At 44.2% G+C, this 22,668-nt stretch overlaps 1 protein-coding gene across 3 annotated transcripts in view; it reads left to right on the forward strand.

The window, feature by feature from the left end:
- Positions 1 to 22,668, forward strand: part of EPB41L4B (erythrocyte membrane protein band 4.1 like 4B) — a 127,198-nt gene that overhangs the window by 80,638 nt on the left and 23,892 nt on the right. For all 3 annotated transcript variants that reach the window (XM_073876590.1, XM_073876592.1, XM_025888568.2), the window contains exons 16-20: positions 9,284 to 9,501; positions 11,747 to 11,865; positions 17,017 to 17,142; positions 17,959 to 18,026; positions 21,161 to 21,259. In XM_073876590.1, coding sequence (XP_073732691.1) covers positions 9,284 to 9,501; positions 11,747 to 11,865; positions 17,017 to 17,142; positions 17,959 to 18,026; positions 21,161 to 21,259 — 630 coding nt within the window. The remainder of the gene's footprint in view (positions 1 to 9,283; positions 9,502 to 11,746; positions 11,866 to 17,016; positions 17,143 to 17,958; positions 18,027 to 21,160; positions 21,260 to 22,668) is intronic.

Below are 22,668 nucleotides of genomic sequence, written 5' to 3' on the forward strand. Positions count from 1 at the left end.
AAAATTGAAGTAAGTGACAGGTATCCTGGAAACCATGATGAGTAAATGCACCTTCTCTCATCTCTCAGTTGGACATGGCACAAATCACATTATTTCACTGAGCTGTAGTTCCTGGCATATAAATATGTAATAAATATTTGTCCAGAAATGCAGTGTCTGGGGCCCAGATAAGTGAAATGTGTTACCTGAGGTCACATAGTTAAGTGGTAGCAAAACCAAAGCTAAGTGCCCACCAGTCCAGTGTTCTTTTAATGTCATTGTAATGCTCCTTTCATCCACCTGGCAAGGCAGTCAGTCAGCGCTTAAGAGAGCACTGGGCTCTCGAGTCAGGTTGCCTGGATTCACATCCCAGCTTTGCCATTTACCCTGTGTGACTCTGAGAAAGTTAAGTAGGCTCTCTGTTACCATTTCCTCACCTGTAAAATAAGGATAATAATAACTGTCCCTTCTTCAAATGGTTGTTAGAGGATTAAATAAGTTAATAGATGGCACAGTGCTGGGCAAGCAAAAACATTAGCTTTTGAGTTTTTTCCTCTGTGAGTATTTAGAGAGCATGATTAATGCATCAGTGTTCAGCCAGGAAGCATGATTCTGGCCGACACCATCTGCTGCAAAAGCACGGTAATTGAGGAGATTCTGCTAAGAGTCCCGGTTTGGAGAGCCACAGTTCAGGCTAATGGACAGGATATGGACTAGTGGAAACTTTTTCTTGTCCTTGGCACACATAGAAAATGACATATTTGTGTAGCATACTGGGGTAAGCAGATAAGACTGTTTGAGCTGCAACCTACCCAAAGTCCATTTGTTGGGAAGCTCTGCTGAGATATTTGTCGATATCTCCCTGATGCTTTAGCTCCGATTAGGAATGTGGAATTGTTCCCACTTAGGCCAAAAGTGAAACAGGAGCCAGTTTGCCGCAACCAGACTCCTCTAGAAGGTGTTTAGAGAGGTTGTGTGCTGTTTGGGCTGCCTAGAAGCTGTTCCTGCCTCAGGGACCCCTGCTGTGGAGTTAAGACAGGTGCCATGAACAGATAAAAGAGTGTCTCTGAGTCCAGGCCATGCCTTGCCAGAGGACTGGATAGAGGCTACTCACTCTGTTTTCCTAGGAGAGACTGAGCTGGCACAATACCTGTGGGGGCTTTCTTGGCCATCCAGACACTGGCATTTCATTGAAAGCAGAACATCTGTTGATTTCTTGGCCTTCCTGCCTGATTACGTAGTTATTTGGAAGGCAGAAGAAACACCGCCCATATTACTGTCATTAATTCTGGTCAGCAAGGAAGACTAGGTTGGAAATGTGTAAGTGGCAAGATCCTTGGGGAAAAAATGACCCTTATGTCTTGAAATTGTTAATACAACATGAGTGGAGCTCAGAGTTTAATCCTTCATGTCAAAGAGAAGATGGGTCTAAGAGGGAATCGTTTTCATGTGGACTAGGAATATATCATAGATCATCTGAAGGGGAAAGGCTTTTAGGGATCCACAAATAGAAGGAAGGTGGAACATATAAAAAATGAAGGGGTATAGACCTTTTTTTTTAAAGGACTTTTAATTTTCGTAGATGTGTGGTTTAGTTGGAGCAAAAAGATGAGCAATTTAATGACAGCCGTTCTTTTTAAGATTTTATTTTTAAGTACTCTGTGGTAGCCATTCCTGAGGATGGTATACGAGGTTAACAGGGCAGAAAAAACACTGCTCTAGTCTGTTTTGCTTTTCTCCTTTTCAATTAGGGAACCAGGCACAATACTAGTTGCTGAGGGTGAAAAGAACAAAGAGAAGGAAACTGAAGTCTAAGATGAGAGAAAAGTCGGGAAGGACTTTGTTCTTTTGCAATTAGTTCAAGCCTTCAGGCTTAGAAAAATGGCCATGGGGAATAATGAGAGAATTTGTATATGGCAACGCTGAGTCAGCATCACAATGCTTTTTAAAAAACCTTGGAGTCTCGGGGAAATGCCAGCATAGACAGGGAAATGTCCTACAGTTTCTTGAAAAACAAATTTAAAAAAAAACTGGACTGATAAGCTGGATGGAGAGATCGAAAACGAATCTTTTTTAAGCACTTAGTTAAGGAAGTAGTGTTCCCTTAGAAATAGCATGGATTAGCTCAGAATAGGTGGTGCTAATGTTTCGAGATTCTTAGTAGGCTGAGAGTAAACGGATTGTCTCTAACCTGGTCAAGTAGAATGTGTCGGAAACCAAAGTTTAATGTTGAAACACTAGATAGTTTGCACACTTCAGAAATAAGAATGACTGTTAATATTCAGCTTCATTCTGGAGGCCTTACCAATGCAATAAGCCAAGAAAACAAAATAAGCAATAAATGCCAGAAAAGAAGAAACAAAATTTATATGATTATCTAAAATACAAATGAATTACAGTTGATAAGAGAGGTTAGCAAAGTGGCCAGGGGCAGAAATATCCTGTCAATAATTTTGTGTATCTAGTAGTAAAAAATTAATTAGAGGAAATGTAATAATAAGTGAAATCTTATTTTTCAATTGTGACAAAACTGAAATACACCTAGGAATTAAATTAATAATATATGTTGTTTACCTTTGTGGAAAAGTCAGAAATTCTAACTGAAGGACATTTAAAAATATCTGAATAAATGGTGAAAAGTCTCCTATTCCTTACAAATATGTTCTCTCAAATCCATAATGTCTAATGCTCCAAATCAGAATTCCAATGGGATTTTTTTGGTAGTAACTTGAGTTGTAAAATAATCTGAAAGAGTAAGTGCGTAACAATAGTCAAGAAAAGAACAAAAGAAGAACAATGATGTGGGAAAGGGAACAGGATTTGTCCTGTGAGATATTTTAAATGCATATATTAAAACAGAAGTAATTAAGACAATCTGGTGCTGGTTGAGTAATAGATAAATAGATCAATAAAAATAGGAAAAATCCAGAAACAGACATAAATACATTATCCAGTATTTTCACGATAAGCATCTCTGACACAAGCATTTTCACTGCAAACATTTTCTCTGTGTAACGACTTGGCTGTAAGGTAATTTTGCCCTAAAAGATAAAATCATGGATAAATAAAAGAGGGACATTCATTTAAAAAGACATGTGGAACATGAAAAATTGAATAACAAAAAAAAATTGAATAACAAAATTTAAAAGACTTTATTGCAAAATACAAAATATTTGAATACACCAAAAATGTATAGCATAGAGTCATGGCAACGCTGCGCAAATAACTGGTTTTATTTTGTAGGTTGTACCTGTGTGCTTGTTTTCAAAGTCTTCTGTTCAGAGTATTATATTTATATATATGTGTGTATATATATATATATATTTTTTTTTTGGCTTACTGATCCGTCTTGTCATTCAGCATTGCACTTTTACTTTTGTCCCTAAGATTTCTTCCTTCATCAACAGAGGTATCATTTTCCAAGTGCTAGGATATATATTTACAGCTGAGCGTTGTGTTGTTTCCTAAAAGCCTTCTACACTGTTGTTTCTTCTTGGCATGTTGTCACGTGACTGTTGCTAAATGTTCCAAAGTTCTATGGGAAAAGTGGAAGAAACGCTGAGGCTGTGATGCATTTGTAACTGAGCTTTGTTAATAACATTGCAACTGATGTGTTATTTTCTAGCACAGTATAGCATGGGGTCTGGCTTTACACTGTCTTCTTTCACACTTCCAGTAAGTTTTATCACCATATTTTCTATCAAGTTGATACATGTAGTTATCATCCAGTAATTTAAGACCACCACATCTACCCATCTCTGTATAGGCCATTATGAGGGCTAGCTAAGATTTATCTGATGGAAAAATGGGAACTTTGCCAATGGAGAAATGAAACCAAACTGTCAGCCAGTTGTTTCATATTTTACAGCAGAATTCTCTTACAGCCAATTAGATATGCAGTGAAAATGGGATGAAAATTCTCGCAGCAGAGATGTATATGGCAAAGGTGTTTACGGGAAAACTACCTAGCACCCACGGTGGATATCGTGTATCAGTCACCGGCAATCAGGAGAACTGAGACCCAGTGAGACATTTCTTACAGAGGGAATTTCGTACAGGGAATTGGTTACCGAAGGGATGAAGAACTAGGAAGCTAAATTGGAACAGTGAAGCAACCCAGAGATTAGCACCACTAGAACTAGAGCTGGAGAGACAGAGGGACAAAGGGAGGTGGCAGGGTTCCAATGCCCAGGTGCTGGGGCCACAGAGCACTCACAGCTCCTGCTGGAAACACCACCTGAGGCAGAAAGGGATGGGGAAGAAACACCTTGACTTCTCTCCTTTTCCCACCTTCCAGGCTCTGCCAGTGGCTCCCACTGGCCAAGCCTACATGAAAGCCAAAGGGCCGGGAGCCTGGTAAATGTATTTCCTTGGAAACACAGCAGGTCAGGGCAGAGCAGAGCAGAGATCTGAGAGCTCTTGGAAAAATGACTGGCACATGCAGAAAATGGCCTTTCAGGTTAGTGGGACAAGGATGAATTACTCCCTTGGTGATGTTGGGACAACTGGCTCTTCATTTCAGAACAAAAAGTGAGAACTTCCCCTTACAATATGCACATAAGCTCTTCTTCCCTGTTGGCTCTTCCCCAGGCTACACGAGCTGCCCCTCCTCCCGTAAGCCTTATCAAAGCGCCTGCCACACTGCCTTGGACTTGTTACTCAGCAGTGAGGGCCTTGCGGGCAAGGACAGCCTCTCACTTGTCTTCTCAGTCTCGTGCCTACCACCGTGGCGGGCACAAGAGTTGACACTGAAATATTTATTGAGTGCATTGATACCTAATTTTCTTTTCAATCTGACCAGTATTGGTTGAACACCTGCTGTGTGTTTAGCACAGTGGAGGGTACGAAAACACGTGACCTAAACCGTCTCTGTGCCTCCAGAGCTCACTGTGTCGTGGGGAGGGCAAGATGTGTACACAAGGATGTCTCAGGCAGTGAGGTTCCGAGGAGGTCTTAGGATTTTCCCGATGAGTGCATTTGCTGCCTGAAATAGAAGCCAAGACAGATGGGAACATGTAGCAGATGGGCAGCAAGCAGAGAGGCGGTAGTCCTGGATGGTGTCCCAGGCTCAGCCAGTTAGCCACGGTATGACCCGGTCACCTCATTCCCCCAGTGAGCCCCACGTCCCCATCTGCAAAATGGAGAGGCTGGACTTAGGGCAGTGGTGCTCAGCTCCGGCTGCCCACTGGACTCAGAGATCGATGGTGACGTCACTGGTCTGCGGCAGGGGCTAGACACGGATATTTTTCAAAATCTTCCCTGGTGATTTTTTTTAAAATCAATTTTATAAAGGTGTAAGTTAGTATCATACACTTCACCAATTTAAATTGTACAGTTCGATGGTTTATAGCATTTCCACAAAGTTGTACAGCCATCACTACAATCTAATTTTAGAACCTTTCCGCCGCCCCTAAAGAAACCCTGTGTCATTAGCAGTCCCTTGCTGTTTCCCCGCATCCTCCCCAGGCCTAGGCAATCACGAATCTACTTTCTGTCTCTCTGGTCTTGACTATTCTGAACATTTCATATAGATGGAATCATGCAACATGTGGCCTTTTGTGTCTGGCTTCTTTCACTCAGCATGATGCTTCTCACAGTTCCTTTAAGTCCTAGCAGGGATTAATATTTCGTCGCAACTCATGCCTGAATAATATGTCACTGTATGGCTATACCACGTTTTATTTATCCATTCATCAGTTGGTGGACATTTAGGTGGTTTCTCCCTTTTGGCCGTTATGATTAATGCTGCTACGAATATTCATGGGCAGGTTTTTGTGTGGACATGTTTTCATTTCTCTTGGGTATATCCCTAGGAGTGGAATTGCTGGGTCCTATGGTAACTCTGTATTTAACCTTTTTGAGGAACTGCCAGGTGTTTTCCCAAAGCAACTGTACCATTTTGCATTCCCACCAGCAGTATGTGGGAGTTCCCCTGGTGATTTTAATATTCGTCTGGGGTATAAAACCACCAAATGGAGGGTCTCCATTTCTATAATTCTGTGATTTTCTATCCAGGATTATATCCCCAGAGCTGCCCTCAGAAGCCCGTGTCACCCAGAACTTGGCTGAGCTGTAGAGTGTATGGTACCGTTGGCTTCTGAGAGCACCCTCATCATTCCTGGCCTTATTTTTGAGAGAAAGCCCCATGAATTCTGTGTTCCAGCTCAAGACCCTCCCCAATTCCTGCCCTGCCCTGGTCACAGTTCTGGCAGTGGATTCTGGAGGATTATTCTGAATAATTATACCATTATTATGCCAATTATAATATTTAATAAGTAATGGTATAGTAATATTATTATTATACTAATTACTATAATACCATAATAATGAATGTTATTGATATTATTATAATATTATAACATATTAAATAATTATCCCATTATTCAGTATGCAACACATTTTGATTGAGCATGCGGGGGTCCCACGGTCACAGAGGGGAGTGGCTCTGGTGGGATTAGGCAGGGCCGTAAGAGTCCCCCACCCTCCCCGTGTCTGCAGAGCTATGCCCACCCCTAATATTGTCAAAAAAGTCCTGTATGACAGAGCCCCCACCAATAGAGTACTAACTTCTTAGGGTTGGAAGTAGAATGAGAGTGGGGGCTTCCCCTGAAAAAAGGGAAGAGAAGAAATTAGATCTGATGCAATTTCTCACTCATGTTTACTAACAGGGCATGTTGTCCCCCTTCCCCAAGCCCCAGTGACAGAAGGCATCAGCAGTTTCCAGGCAGGGTAACTGCAAAAGTTAAATACTAAAGTGCCTTGCATAGTGCTGGGCACACAGGCAGCCCTCTTCTTCTGCACCAGATTTCTTCTCAGCTGCTGGCCCATGGAAGCAGAGGCTAAAACCTACATAGCTCTCCTCTGTCACCCTCTGAAAACCAGGACTTGTGACCTTCTTTCCAGAATGCCAGAAGCTCATGAACCTCAGCCTCTCTTGACCATGAGCACAGAGCTGGTCTCATTTACTGAACTTTTTTTTTTTTAAGATTTGATTTATTTATTTGACAGAGAGAGACACAGCGAGAGAAGGAACACAAGCAGGGGGAGTGGGAGAGGGAGAAGCAGGCTTCCCACTGAGCAGGGAGCCCGATGCGGGGCTCGGTCCTGGGACCCTGGGATCATGACCTGAGCCGAAGGCAGACGCTTAACAACTGAGCCACCCAGGCGCCCCTCATTTACTGAACTTTAAGCACTGGTCCCAAGGTTCTGGGGCTGCTGAGTGCTGCTGGACCCTCTGGGTGGGCTTGACCTTCTCTGCGGTCCCTGGGAAGAGGGCAGATGCACAACTCTAGTGGATGCCCTTTATATCATAGTTGATATGAACGGCCCTTCCTGGGGTTCTGCAGGGAAGAATCCATGAAGCTATGAAGCCAGGAGCAGTGGTTTCCTTAACAGACCCACAACCCTACAAAACTCCATGAATTAGGGTCTCTGGGAGGGTGGTCCCTCCCGTGGAGGAGCTGAGGGATCTCCCAGGTCCTCCCACTACGGCTTAGAAACCTTTGCTTTTCTAGAGACCCTTACCCTGACATGATTCAGGCTGCTTCTTTGACTCTCATCTATTTCTCTTCCCATTTGTCTTGCTTAGTCTTCCCCATAAGTAGCTGTGAAAGGAAAATCACACATGCATATTTTATTTGACATGTTATTAAATGCAATTTATCACTCCCTGCATATATATTTATTTCCCTGTTTAACTTTTCACTCTGGGTGTCCTTGAAATAAAAAATCACACATTTTTAAACTTGGAAAGACGAGTACCTGATACCAATGCTCTAGTCCAAGTCCGTGGCAGACATCACTAATCAATCACAGCACTCTTTCCTCCTGAGCTGGGCACAACCTCAGAATCCTTCTCAATCTTGCTTTCCAAGCAAAGGGTGAGAATCACTTGAAGCTGGCATAGGAGATGGTGAGTATCTGCCATTCCTCAGAAGGTCTTACTCAAAGCTTTCCAACTCTACCTCCAGCCCTAAATGTACATCAGATCTCTGCTATAGGACATCTTTCCTCTTGGGTATTCATTCTCGCATTCAGGGTAATTCAAGATGAGCCCTAAATTGGGCAGCCCCTCCAGGCCTCCTAGGCTAAAGGGCATTTTCTCTCTTATGAGACCCCAGTCTCTGTGCCTCCTTAGGACAGATATTGTTTTCAACATATATGAGAGACAGGAAAAAAATGCCAGCAGGCTTTGTTGTCAAATCCCAGATCCACAGCTTCATCAGCCCTTCCTCCTTCCTTCCCATCCTCCCTCTTTTCCTTCCTTTCTTCAAAAATGTATGGAGTACCTACTGTGTACCAAGCAGAGGTCTCTACATAGATAAAATTGGATGTTTTATGTAAAATAGCTAGTACACTACTTGGGAGAGAGCAAGTACCAGATAAATAGTTGGAAGAAAGGATTTTTCAGACCTGGAAATGCACCCAGAGTCACCTGGCCCAGCTCTTGTTGCAGAGGAGGAAACTGAAGCCCAGAGCAACTGTCCAAGGTTCCTGCACAAGGTTGGGGCAGAACTAAGACAGGAACCCAGGCTTTTCAACTTCAACTCAGCTCACTTTTTGTTGCCCCCATTACTGGCTGCATGGGGGAGCTCCTTTTGGAGGGGTGAGGCTGGGCTGTGACCCTCAGAAGCCAAAGTCACCCCTTATTCCACATCCTCACACACATACGTGCGCAATGCAAGACCGTCCCGAGTGAAGCGAAGTCTCCAGGAGGCAGCCAGGGTGGACAGGAAGAGCACGCTGGCTGCCGATTTGTGGGCAGTGGGCAGAAGGAGAGCGTGGAGGCGGGAAGAACAGTTAGGAGTCTCAACGGGAGATGACATGGGCTTCCAAAAGGGCAGTTTTCGTAAAAACAGAGGGAACAATTGGAATTAAAGCTATCATAGCAGTACCCTTAGCAGGTGTTTCCTGTGCGGCGGGGTGACTGAGAGCAAAAGAAAGTGACTCCAAGACTTCTCTCTGGGTCACGATCTTGTCATGGGATGGCTTGCAATTATTTGCTAGTATTGCTTTTTATTTCCTCCTCCCATTTAAGGGATGTCTTTTCTTGAACGGAAGTTACTTAACTGCAGAGTAAGAATTCCTTAGGGTTTCAGGTCTCTGATATATACAAATTTCCCCTTTCTGCCTTTTCCTTGAGCACCGTGTTGCCCTTCGGTCCTGTTTTGCAATGACCCCGCGGATCTGTCTGTTGAACCGATTTCTCTTGGTTTTTAATTGTCAGAGAACATCTTCTTAAAGTACACACAGGAATATCAAGACACTTGACTTTTCTAAATCCTGACTTTGACACCCTCCACAGCTACCCGCTCCCTTCCCCAGGGCTCAGCAGCTCAGACCGGCTGCCTTTCGGCATCGAGGAGAACGGGGGCCCTACCCGCGCCTCAGCCAGGCACCACCACCACCAGCACCACCACCAGCACCAGCACCAGCACCACCCAAACTATGGCCTCTCGCTGACTCTGGAGAACAAGGAGGGGCCTTCCAGGTCTCCAAACTCCAGCAGTAAATCCCTGACAAGTGAGTAGGGGTGGAGAGGGCAGGGTGGGAGGGAGGGATGCTGCAGGGCGTGGACGGCTTCCCCTGTCTTGAGGAAGACCTTTTCTGTGCAGCACGTAAAAGTAAAGTCAGCGCTGGGTTACCAGGTCCAGGCTAGAGCAGACAAGAGCCTTGTGCATTTCAGCTGGAGCTTTCCCAGGAAACTCCGATTTAATTCCAGAGTGGCAATTCTCTCTCCACCTCATTCCCTAGCAGTTCCTACTTCCACTGGCTCAAGTAATAGAAAGAGGAGGGGAGCCGGGAGGCTAGAATCTCTACTTTTCCGAATTACAGGAAAACCTATTCTGTCCCATTTCTGATCCCTCTTCTGAGAGCAAGGTGATGTCGGGGAGGACCAGTGTACCCTGTTTCAGATCCCAGCAAGAGAAGGTGTGGAAATGGAGAGCAGGCACTTATTTGGCATAGAGGGAGCAGGAGAGCAGTAGAGGGAGAGGGAGAAACAGGCCCCCTGTTGAGCAGGGAGCCCGATGCGGGGCCTGATGCGGGGCTCAATCCCAGGACCCTGGGATCATGACCTGAGCCCAAGACAGTCACTTAACCAACTGAGCCACCCAGGCGCCCCTGGAGAGTAGGAACTTAGAAACATTTTTTAGCAATAGGATAGAGTGATTTTATATTCATTAAAACCAATAAAAAATGGGCTTGGATCTGGTATGTCTATTATTTCGTTTTTCTAGAAACTCCCTTTTATTATGCTTTACCAAAGAATTGATCTGTGACACACCAGAGGGGGAAGAACTGGTTCTTTTTCCACATACGATGTGCAAAAGCACCGAGCTAGAGGCAGGAGTCAAGACACTTCGATTCTGGTCTTCAGAATTTCTCTTGAGCCATGTTCCCTCTTGGACCTTTGGTTTTCTCATCTATGAAATGGGGTAGAGGGTGTCTAGTTGATGGCCAAAGAATCTTCCAGCTCTGACATTTCATGAGTCTGTGCAGTGATGAAAGGGTGAGCTGACGAGCCTTTAGCTGTAGACCACAGGGAACCATTCTGGGTTGGCTGAGTCGGAAATGGAAATTCATCGTTCCCGTGGTGTTGATGAATCAGAACTCTATCCCCTTGACTATGCACACTGCCCTGCTAGGCCATGTCTCATCTTCTTGTATCCAGATAACTGTAATAGCCCCCTAAGGGGTACCTCCTCCAACACCATCTCCATCTTGTAGATGCCAAAGTGAGACCTTTGACCAGAGAGCTCTGACGAAATGCCTTAAGCCCTTTCAGTGGTATTTCACTGTCCTGAGATAAAACCCACACTTCTGAGACCTTCCCGGCCTGGCCCCTGCCAAGGTCTCCAGACTGCCCTGACTCCTCACTACACTCTAGACACACGAAACCCCTCTCCGCTCACCAATTACTGAGCTGTGTTCCTAGTGCTGCCCTTTGCACCTGCTGTTCCCTCTGCCTGGGATGCTTTCCTCCACCCTAGTGAACTCCCACACATTTCTTCAGGAACCAACTCAAATATTGTCATCGGTGAAACTCTCTAACACGCCTTTCTGATTCCTGGCTTTGGAGTGCCTTCCCTTTTGCCTCTGTGGCAATTAAGTAAGCTTTAATATCTGCACGAGTCTCTGTCTCTACCACTAGACTAGAATTTGCCTCATCTGTCTTTTTATTCCAGCTGCCCAAATCTCAATTGCGAACGATAACTTGGCTCAAGCTTTAATATGTAATGACTATTTAATAATTAATGAATATTTCACTGTATTAATTGGTAAATACCAGCCAGTGGAAGGAGTGATGGCAAAGTAATCCAAGATAGTACAGAAATCAAAGTCAGTGAATTTAGTTTTAGAAACATAAAATGGTTTTCAAGGGCACCTCCGTATGCCTGTTAGCCTGAACACGCATCTTTCTAATTTGCATAGTGTTTTTCCATTAATAATGCATTTGTATGTAAATAACCTTCCCTAATCCTTACAGCAACCCTGCAGGTAAGTAGTTTCATTTTCATTTTAAAATGGCTCAGAGGCTCAGAGATAGAGTGACTTGCCCAAGGCCACACAGCTCATCCATGGGGGAGTTAGACTTTGAAGCCTTGATCTTAGCTGTTCTCACAGCCCAACAGCTGGTGCATATTCTAGGGATTTCAGGGGTGGGGGCGGGGAGAAGGCAGACAGAAGGGTGCTGGGGATCAGGCTCTGGTAAGCATCTTTTATCACGTCTGTCTTTCCTTATTCGTTCCCCCCTGGCTACTTGTAGAACTGAGTCCAGGACCGCCTGCCCTGTTCAGCGAAGCTGCCGCCCATCTAAAGAAGCTGGAACTGGAGACGGTGAAAGCTGCCGGACCCTGGCCTGCTCTGCACATCAACATAAATAAGGTGCCGAGGACCAGGGCTGGGTGATGAGCATGGACCTGTGGCTCACGTCAAACCTCTGGTTATTCCCCTGGGCTGCCTCCTAGATTATATGCCTTTGTCTTGGAGGAATTTCTATTAAATTTTTCCTGACATTTCTGCTCAGTCTCTTAAGAGCAGAAATGTACTTATATTCTTTCTGGCTGATTTATATCACTAGGAATTGCCCTCGGTGCTGAGTCTAACAGGCTGAATCTGTTAGTGATCTCTCCCTCCTTCTAGACCTAAAGCTCGATGAGGAGGTAGCCCCATTTACCTCTTTCCATTTCTTACCCATCTGTATTGGTCTGCTCAGGCTGCTATAACAAAATACCATAGACAGGGTGCCTTAAACAATAGATATTTATTTTTCACTGTTCTGGAGGCTGGCAGGCCAAGATCAAGGTGTCTGCCAGTTTGGTTCCCTGGTAAGGGCTCTCTTCCTAACTTGCATATGGTTGCCTTCTTGCTGTGTCCTTACCTGCAGAGAGAGCTCAGTCTTTCTCTCTTTCTCTTCTTCTTCTTCTTTTTTTTTTTTTTTAAGATTTTATTTGTAAGTAATCTCTATACCCAATGTGGGGCTCAAACTCACAACCCTGAGATCAAGAGTTGCATACTCTACCGACTGATCCCCTGTCTCTTCCTCTTCTTATAAAGCCACTAATCTGATCATGAGGGCCCCATTCCATGACATCATCTAAATCTGTTCACTTCCCAAGGGCCCCATCTCCAAATACCATCCTATGTGGAGTGGGGCTTCAACATATGAATGCGGTGGGGGGACAATTCAGTCCATAGCACCCTCTCTCTCTCTGACAATGCCTGGCACATAGTAGATGTTCAGTAACTGTTTGCTGATGTAAAGAAGGGAGGGATTGAAGGCAGGGGGGAAGAAGAGAGAAAAAGGGCTGGAGCAAAGCTTTCCTTTGCCTAGACCTGTTCTTATAATCCAAATGAGCAGCCTTATGAAAGCTAAATTTTATCTTCGAACTGTAGAATGTCAGGGCTGGATTCAGTGTACCATTTGGTTCAGCTTACCATCTGAGCTCAGAGGAAGGGAAATTATTTTCTCGAGGTCACACAGCAGGGGCTGAATCCTGGGTCCCCTGACTCCCGGCCCAGTACTCTCTGCACTCCAGCAGGCCTCTCCATTTTGTACACCAGGCTTTCTTGACTTCAGCACTACGGATATTTTGGGCTGTGCTTGTTGTGGAGGAGCTGGTCCTGTGCGTTGCTGGATGTGTGACAACATCCCTGGGTTTCACCCGCTAGCTCCAGGAGCACCCCCATCCAGGTGTGACAACCAACTTCATCTCTAGACATTTCCACAAATATCCCCTAAAGGGCAAAAGCACTCTTAATTGGGAACCAGTGTTTTACGCATAATTTAATTTTTTAAATCCCCAAAGCAGTAGTCTTTTTCATTCGTGGATCATTTCTTCCACTCTGATGCTTCTTTGCTTCACCCTCCCTTTATAAGAGGGAATAGGAAGAATTTGGAAAATCTGGCCTGAGAAGCCCCCCCCCCCCCCGCCCTTCTTACCCGCACTGGGCTGTTATTCCTCCACCATAGCCAACCCTCCAGCCTAGGCTAGACTTCCAGGATTTCTCACAAGACTCTCATTTCCTTCCATTCCCCCAAGGGGCAGCCTCAGGTCCCTTTGACACCGTCAGGGGCCCGCTCACCTGCTTTTTCTTCTCTACCACCCTCCCTGATGGCCAGCTGCAAAGAATCCCTCCCGTAGGATGGCGTCGACATTCACTCAGCCAACGGGTGCTTAGTGAGCAGGCCTATCCAAGGTGCTGGGGAACCAACCCAATATATCATGTGCCCCCTGCATGGTCTTCTTTCTCTTAGTCTCTTCGTTTTCAAACTTGTTTTCTGCAATCCATACCATAAATGGTTTGAAGAGACTTACCCAGAGTTTGGCCGAATCCAAACATACTTTGTGAGGCGAAACAGCAGATAGCGAGCCACAGACGGCTCACAAGCTCTGTGTAATCTGTAGTTGCCATGAATATTGGTGGGCCGGCAGCAGGAGTGGCTTGCTCTGGGTTAAGGTATATCTGAGACAACTGTGCTTTGCTGCACATTTTCCTTGGAGCCCTTTTTTCTCTCCTTCCACTTGAAGAAATGCATCAGGGAGCAAGTGGGCTAAAGTGATGTCCGATAATCTTGAGTTTGTCCTAACATAGAGGCAAAGAACGTTACTTCACACTATGACTCTGTCCTTAATCACACATTCTGTGCCATGGACCTCCCAACGTGTCATGACCCCACAGTTGGCGACCAATGGCTTCAATGCTTTCAAGGATTTTTCCAGTCTCACGGATCGAGAATCCTCTGATTCTTCAAAGTTTGGATAAGCTCCTGTTCTCGATCTGATGGTGAGAAGACATTTTCATTGCCCAGGTCCAAAGTTGTACCCGAAATTATCACAGGGATTTAAATCTCACCAGATTTCGAATGTGTAAACAATGTTGTAAAAAGTGCATCCGATCCTTTCTTTATCCCCAAACCACTTCCCCCAAACAGACGGACTGTTTCCAGCTATAATCATCTCAAAGCCCGATTGTCATTCACGTGTATGTTGTAAATCTGTATTTCAATATTGAATGATAAGGCATCTTTCACCATTCAGATTGAATGCAAAACACAACGCGTGGTCACGCAAAAGAGAGAAAGCACAGTTCTTGGAACCATCTTTCAGGCTGGAATGATGGACTCGTTGTAATCCAGATGTTTATCTCCTAGAGATGCCTTTGATGCAAACCTATGCATAGAATGATAGTCAAATTTCCCAAAGTTTATATTGGTCTTCACCTGCGTCCATTCATAGAGTAGCTCCTGCTTCATCACGTAGACCAGGAACAAGCCATCTTTGATTTTATATCCCAAAAAAAGCAGTTTTAAAGGACTAAATTCAAAAGGAAAACCAATGCTGAATTCTCATTCTTTTCTTATTTTAGCAGCATTCATTTTTTTTTTTTTTTAAATAGATCTTCGGTCATTAGTGTCAGTATAACTATATCCCCTTAAGCAATTGTCAAAAACCCCAAGTGGGCTTTGGAACCAATTTAATTCTTATATTCCAGCATATCATTACAGAAAATTAAATCTAATTTAAAAATTAACTCTTCACACACCAGTGAAAACACCCATGCTGATGTTAAACATTTAGCTTCATGTGGCAGGATTTACAAACACAAGATAAATTATCCTAGAGCTATACTACCAAGCTCATCTTTCAAAATAAATGAGTTACTTATTTGTTTTGGAAGTTGGGGGCATTCCATGTCTTTTAGGATAATGATTCCACCCAATTCGATGGCTTAGGATCATTAGTGCCCTCATGTCTGATGCTCTTTTTCAGTTGTGTTTTCTTTTCTAACCAAAGAATCTAATGTAAGAGTGCCGTTCATATCTTTTTATTTTTTTTTTCTCATTTGCTCATCACAGTAATCTTATGAAGGAAGAAACTGAGACTCAGGGAGGTTAAGGGGATCCAGTATGGCTGAGCGGTCAAGATCTTGGAGGCACCCGATCCTGAGTGTGATTCGGGGCTCTTCTGCATCCTTTCTGTGTGACCTTGGGCCAGTGACTTACCATCTCTCTGCTTTGTTTTCCTCATCTATAAAACGGGGATGGTGATAGTATCTGCCTTCAAATGGGAGGAACCAATGAAATGTGCTTCGCCCACAACAAGCTCTCAGTAAATGTGAGGGACTGGAATTATTTTTCTGTTCATCATCACCATCCTCATCATTTTTGTTTTATGGTGCCAGACAAGGCAAGAGCTGAGATTAAAATCCAGGTCTTCTGTCCCTGCTTATCTTGCTGTTACATGAAATGGCTTCATTCTACTCAATCAACCAAGGGCTCCTTGATGCATTTGGAGGTCCTGCTGGGAAACTGCATTCTGTGCTCTCTTTTCTTTATTAAATAGTGTCAACCAGCCAATTGCCCTCTACTTCCTCTAGCACTTTCATAACACTCCTGCTATGTGTACCAAGGTGCTCAGTTGGACTTTTGAATTAGCAAATCGGATTCATTTTGGAGCTTTAGAACATTTTGTTCTTGCCCTGTAACCTGTAGCCAACATGCTGCCTCAAGTCCTGCTATTGGGACTTTTAGCAGTCGTAAGGTCTTATACCTTTCTTATTAAACACATCTCTTTAGCCATACATCATTATCATCTTCTTTAGTAGGTGTTTATTGAGCACCTGCTGTGTGCCAAGCACCACGTCAGCGCTGGGATATGCGCTGACCACCATAGGCATGGCTCACATTAAGACTTTATTTGCAGTTTGGTGCGTGTACCATCAGAGATGATTTCAGGTTATACACATAGATGAGTATTTTTTCATAGTTATGTAATTATCATAATGTCTATTCTAATAAATAGCCATGAAGCCTATGATTTCAAAGATATTAGTGTGTAGGACACACTGAAAATAGGTAGTCCCCAGGTAATCCACCTTAACTGGATCATGTAAGTGATAGGTACATGTTGGGGCGCCTGGCTGGCTCAGATCAAGGTTGTGGGTTCGAGCCCCATGTTGGATGTAGGGATTACTTAAAAATAAAATCTTTAAAAATAAATTATAGGTACATGTTTAGTGAGTACCTAGGAAATGGCAGAACAATGAAGGTAGGGTATCAAATTACCGATATCTGAGACACTCTGTAATGAGGTGGCATAGAGACAAGTTTCACAAACTTCAGCAAGATTTATTGTAAAAATACCAGTGCCTATTTTTCACTTTTTCCCCAGCAAGTCACAGGATTGAATCTCTCTGTGTGAGAGGTGGCAGTTATGGGGGGAAACCGCACTGCACTAGGGGACGGAAAACTCGAAGCTTGGGTCCCGGAGCCGCCCCTAACTGGAAGAGCCATTTCTCTTTGACCCTTCACCCCGTCTCCTCTCCCTGATACACGAGGATGCGAGGATGTGCTTGTGGATCCTTTGCAAACACTAAAAGCAGGGGCGCGCGTATAAGGAGTTGGGGGACACACTTGTGTAGGTGTTTACGACTGAGTGTCATTTGCAGTTACGGTTGATGGGAAAGGTTAATGTAGCTGTTTTCTTTCCTCTTTGTTGACAATCGGCTGCGTGTGTTTTGGGTTTGTCACAGGCTGAAGAAAAAAAAGTTTCCGAGAAGACTCTTCAGACCCCTCTTTTGCCTTCCCCCATAGCCGACCACGTGAAGTGTAACATTTTGAAAGCCCAGCTGGAGAACGCATCGCGAGTGAGTGCCCAGGTCCGTGGAGCTGGTGCCTTCCTTTGATTTCACGCCACAGGAGTTCCTTCCTGCCATAGCGGAGAAGGAGGCCCTCTAGGCCCGAGATACCGTGTCCGGCAGGGTCCAGCCAGGAGACGGGAGCCATACCTGCTATGTGAACAGAGATTTCAACACCCGGAGTTATTAACTGGCGTACAGTTATTCACTGGGGCACTGCTGATGGGTTGAAAGCCACAGACTCCTGCTCTGACCTCCAGCGTACATTCAGCTGGCCTCCCTGGCTGAGTGGGTGTCCCTTCCTCCCCCACCATTCTCTGTGGGACTCACTGGAGGGAGGACAAGGCTTCTATCAAAATCATGAAAATCATATGACATAATTCCTCCCGGGCTTGTTACACTGATATGAAAAGACAGATTCTAAATTCCTTTGTAAGCTGTAAGTGGTATGTGAGCATAGAGCTGATTATTATTCCTGATCAGCAATGTCAGGTGGGGGATTAAACTGTGGGTTTGGCTTTTCCCACACTCTCCCTTTCTCACTCAAGTATGAGTTGGCACATAGCAGGTGCTCAATAAAAGTATGAATGCAAGTGCTGATTACATTTGAATGATTAAGTGTTAATCCCCATAATGGGGAATGACTCATGAAAACATTTTTTTTTCTTAACTTATATAAACACCGGAGAAAATTTGTCATTGACTGAGTACTTAGTGAACCACCTCTCTGAGCTACCTTCACATTTCTGTAATCCTTTGAATGTTGGAGACTTGAAAACATTTTTTTGCTCACCAAAATAATTCAGTTTTGACTAACCGGCCTGTTTTCTTTAACAGGTTGGAAAAGAGGAATCAACGTTTGTAAATATCAGTAAGAAATCCAGTCTTCAGGATGCTAATGTAAGGTCTGTTGCTTCTTGTTTGAATGGGGAAACAATACTCTGTATCATCAACGTTATCCTCGAAACATTACTCACGAGGGCATTTGCTAATAAAATCAGAGAGGAAAAAAAATTGGAATGTCAGTATGAAGAGATAGAAAAAGACTGGCTTAAAACAACTTTGTTTAAGTCTCAGAAATGCTGCTTATTCTCGGTTTCATTATTTCTAACTGCTGTGCTAACAAAGAAATCACTCTGAGGTGAGGAGTATATAGATAAGACCTTGTCATTCCTCTACTTGATGTCCTTTCTTTAAAGACTGCTCTGCTCTCAAAGTGGAGTCCAGACTTCTCAGCAGAGCATGGCAGACCCTGTAGGACTGGGCTTCTGCTCTCTGTCCCGGCTCAGTTTATCACTCTTCCTTTGGCCATTGATGTACTTTTCATATTGGACTCCTTTACAGTACTAGAACCACACATGCTCTTTATTTTTTTTTAAAGATTTTATTTATTTATCTGAGAGAGAGAGACACACAGCAAGAGAGGGAACACCAGCAGGGGGAGTGGGAGAGGGAGAAGCAGGCTTCCCACAGAGCAGGGAGCCCGATGCGGGGCTCTATCCCAGGGCCCTGGGACCATGACTTGAGCCAAAGGCAGACACCCAACGACTGAGCCACCCAGGCGCCCCCACACATGCTCTTTAAAGCTTCCGGGCCATCACCACTTTAAACCCAGAGGAAAACCTTCCTCCTCTGATCTCACAGAGAGCAGAGACCCTCCCCCTCTCAGCCCAAGTAAGTAACAACCTATAAATCATGGCAGTCCCATTTCCACCTTGGTGGTCTAATACTGGCAGGGTACCCCTAGGTGGAGTTTCCTAAAATGGGTCCAAGGGTCACTGCCTCAGTCTCTCATTAAAAACACAGACTTTTAGGGGTACCTGGTGGCTCAGTCAGTTAAGTGTCAGATTCTTGGTTTTGGCTCGGGTCGTGATCTCAGGGTCATGAGATCGAGCCCTGCGTTGGGCTCCACGTTCAGTGGGGAGTTGGCTTGAGATTCTCTCTCTCCCTCTCCCCCTGCCCCTCCCTACCATGCACACACTCTCTCTCAAATAAATAAATAAATAAATCTTAAAAACAAAACAAAACAACAACAACCACAGACTCTTGGGTCCTACTCCAGACCTTTCAGATCCTTGGGTGGGGGTGGGGGGCAGACAGGAACCAGAATTTCAGCAAGTACCCCAGGTGATCCAGGAACCACTGCTCTGAGGCATTCTTGATGTTAAAAATAAAACTCACACTTTTCTATGTCACCTTTGATTCCCAATCCGTGTCCTTTGTATAACGTTGTCTTACTCCAGAGCACATACCCAGCTGCCTCCTGGACTCCGAAAAACCTTAATTCATCTCTTCCCATCCTGCCTCACTAACCCTTCACCTGTTTTTCAGTCTTGGTTAATGGCATTATTACCTACCCTTCGTCCAGATCTGATGCCTGGGAGTCCTTGACTTTCTCCTCCTTCATCCCCTTGTAAAATTGGTCACCATGTCCTGCTAACTCAGTATTCATATTTTCCCCCACATCTGTCCTCTCCTCTTCATGACCTGAATCCCAGTCTACAGCAAGTCCTCACCGTCTCTCTGCCTGGATACCTCCTGCCACAGTCTTTGAAGATGCTCCCAGCCACCCTGTCTTCACCAGGATTCATTTCCTTGCTCTAAGGGTTTTTCCAACAAGCAAGTCTGACTATGCCATTCCCTTGCCTCAAACTTTTAGTGACACCTTGGACTTCAGTGTAAATTCCTGAGGCCCCTCATGACCCGGTCCCTGCTTCCTACTCTAGTGGAAATCCCCTGCTCTTCTGCTAGGACCTCACCTGTTAGCGGTTCCAGTGCCTTGCATTCTATAGCTCTCTACTCTGTCTTCTACCTTGGAAGTCTTCCCTCCATCTGGTTAAGTGTAAACTCCTCCACAAAGCTTTCCAGATGCCAACCATTCCACCCAAGTGAAGTTATGCGCTCCCTGGTTGAGTGTGAGTTCTTTCAGGAACTATATTCAATTGACTCCAGGGTCCCAGCTTGAAGAAATCATGAATCTAGACTATGCTGACCCCAATTTCTTTATTTGCTCATTCATTCACGTGTTTATTCAACAAACATTGATTAGGCACTGGCCACATGCCTATCACCTTATTAGACACTAAATAGAGGAGAAAATGGGGGCTCAGAATTGTTCATTGACTTGCCAGAGGTTCCTTGCTTAGGACCTCAACTTCTTTTGATGTCCATAGGTCCCAGAAGGTAATTTCTGATTATTTTGTTTTTGTTTTTTAAACATTTTATTTATTTATTTGACAGAGGGAGAGAGAGAGCTCAAGTAGGCAGACAGGCAGGCAGTGGGGAGGGAGAAGCAGGCTCCCTGCTGAGCACAGAGCCCGATGCAGGGCTCGATCCCAGGATGCTGGGATCATGACCTGAGGCAAAGGTAGACGCTTAACCAACTGAGCCACCCAGGCGCCCCCTGATTTTTTTGAAATGAAATTAGTCATAACCACTACAAAAATGTGTGAAAGCTTTTTCTTAAAATCACTGTTTTGAATAGGGCCCATTGGTTATCTGGCATATTTTCTTGAGGAAATATAGAAATGAAACAATTTTTAACATTTTCACATACACAAAATTAAAATGTTTTAGAACAGGTCTTAAGTCTGATTATGCATTTTTCACATTAAATACCCTGTTTATCTTTTAAAAATATATCCTGTGATATATTTAAAATAACATAACTACCAGATTACTTTGAAGTAAAAATGGGTTATCCATGGGTTTCTCTTTGCTTATTTTATTGGCAAAACCTGGTAATGAACCAAACCCTGGAGGTAGGTGTTTTGGTCAGAGAAGCTGTATGTGGTACCCCAATTATATTCAGTTCCCACTTGCTATATTTTCCTCCCTATTATTTTGGTTTTTGTTTTTGGACTTTCTATGATATATTTAAAAATTATATTTAATAAGTAGAGTAGAAGGGAGGAAAAATGGATATGTTGATTACCAATGTTATTAAGGGTTTAAATTAACTGAGAAAGCAGTTCCTACAGCCAAAACTAGACCATAAACTTTTCTGTTGGTGATGTTCTGTTTCTTGGTATGTCTCTAGAAGTCCTATTCCTATACGTGTGGAAACTACCCAACCAGCAGTGGAAAAGCCGGAAATCAAGCCTCCCCGAGTGAGGAAGTTAACAAGACAATACAGTTTGTGAGTTCTATACTTCAAGTTTTTGGATAATAGTCACAAAGTTGATACTAAATGTTCAGTTATAAATGTTTTTTTAGCCTCTTGCACCACTTCCAAAGAGCCATCTCCCAAAATACAGTTTGTTTCCAATTTAGTCCCAATAATGGGACTTGACTTCTCTCCCTGAAAACATTACATAGTTGGCATATGTATTGATTATTGATTGCTGTGTAACCAGTTACTCCAAAATTAGTGGCTTTAAACAGTCCACATTTATTACCTCACAGTTTATGTGGGTTGGAAGTCCAGGCATGGCTTAGTTGGATCTTCTGTGTCAGGGTCTCTTAGAAGGTTGCATTCAAGGTGTGGGCAAGGGCTGTGGTCTCATCCGAAGGCTCATTCTTACAGGTTGGAACAGGATTTGGTTCTTGTTGGCTCTTGTCTGGAGGTTGCCCTCGGTGCCTAGTCATGTAGATCTTTCCTCTCTGATGGAGAAATCACACAAGAAGAGCCAGAGAGAACTCTTGCAAGGCAAAAGTCCCAGCCTTTTGTAACCTCATCACAAATGACATCCCATCACTTTTGCCATATTCTGTTCGTTAGAAGCAAGTCAGGAGGGCCAGCGCACACTCAAGGGTCAGGGATCATGCAGGGGCATGGATACCAGGATGGGGAATCATCAGGAGCCATATCAAAAGCTTCATCCATGGCATAATTGTGAAATGGTAGCATGATCTGTCAACAGAGCCAAAGCTAATCACGGAGCTGTGTGCGACCTATGGGAGGAGTCCTATCCCAAAGTATCCCAGAACCACCAGGTCCTGTCCAATTTTGTTCAGCTTAATGAAAATTCCGTGGCTCCCATATGCATAGAGTTGTTTTAGGCTCTTCTAGGAAGAACAAAATGACTTTGATAGTTCCGGTCTGAGGAGTCACCATTTATTGGAGGGAGAGACAGATTGCAAATAATTATAACAAACAAGACGGGTAACTGCTGTTGTAAGAGTAGTAGTATTTTAGTAAGAGCCGTAGTGCTAATCACAATGGTAGTTCCCATTTTTTGACCTTGGCTGTGGCACTATGCCTGGGTGTGTAATTGACCAGAGGGCTGCAGGGGGATCTTTGGGTGCCATGGAATGTATGCAGCTCTGGAGTCAGAAAGGCTTCTGTCAGAGTCCTGGCTAGTTTACTGCTCTAAACTCTTGGGGAAATTACTTTTTCAACCTCTCTTTCCTTATCTGTAAAATGGGTGAGCTCATACCTAGCCCTGAGGAATTTGGTGAGGGTTGATGTGCCATAATGCAGATCTAGCCCATAGCAAGGAACCTGGCCAGTGGACGAACTAGCTCCCTTTCCTTTCTTCTCAAGGACCTGAAAGCCTCCGAGAAAAGGTCCAGTTTGGGGGATACCCTGAATGCAAAGTATAGGCT

Source organism: Callorhinus ursinus, unplaced genomic scaffold (genome assembly GCF_003265705.2).
Source record: "Callorhinus ursinus isolate GAN/ISIS: 27379988/994484 unplaced genomic scaffold, GSC_fseal_2.0 scaffold24, whole genome shotgun sequence".
Classification (NCBI taxonomy): Eukaryota; Metazoa; Chordata; class Mammalia; order Carnivora; family Otariidae; genus Callorhinus; species Callorhinus ursinus.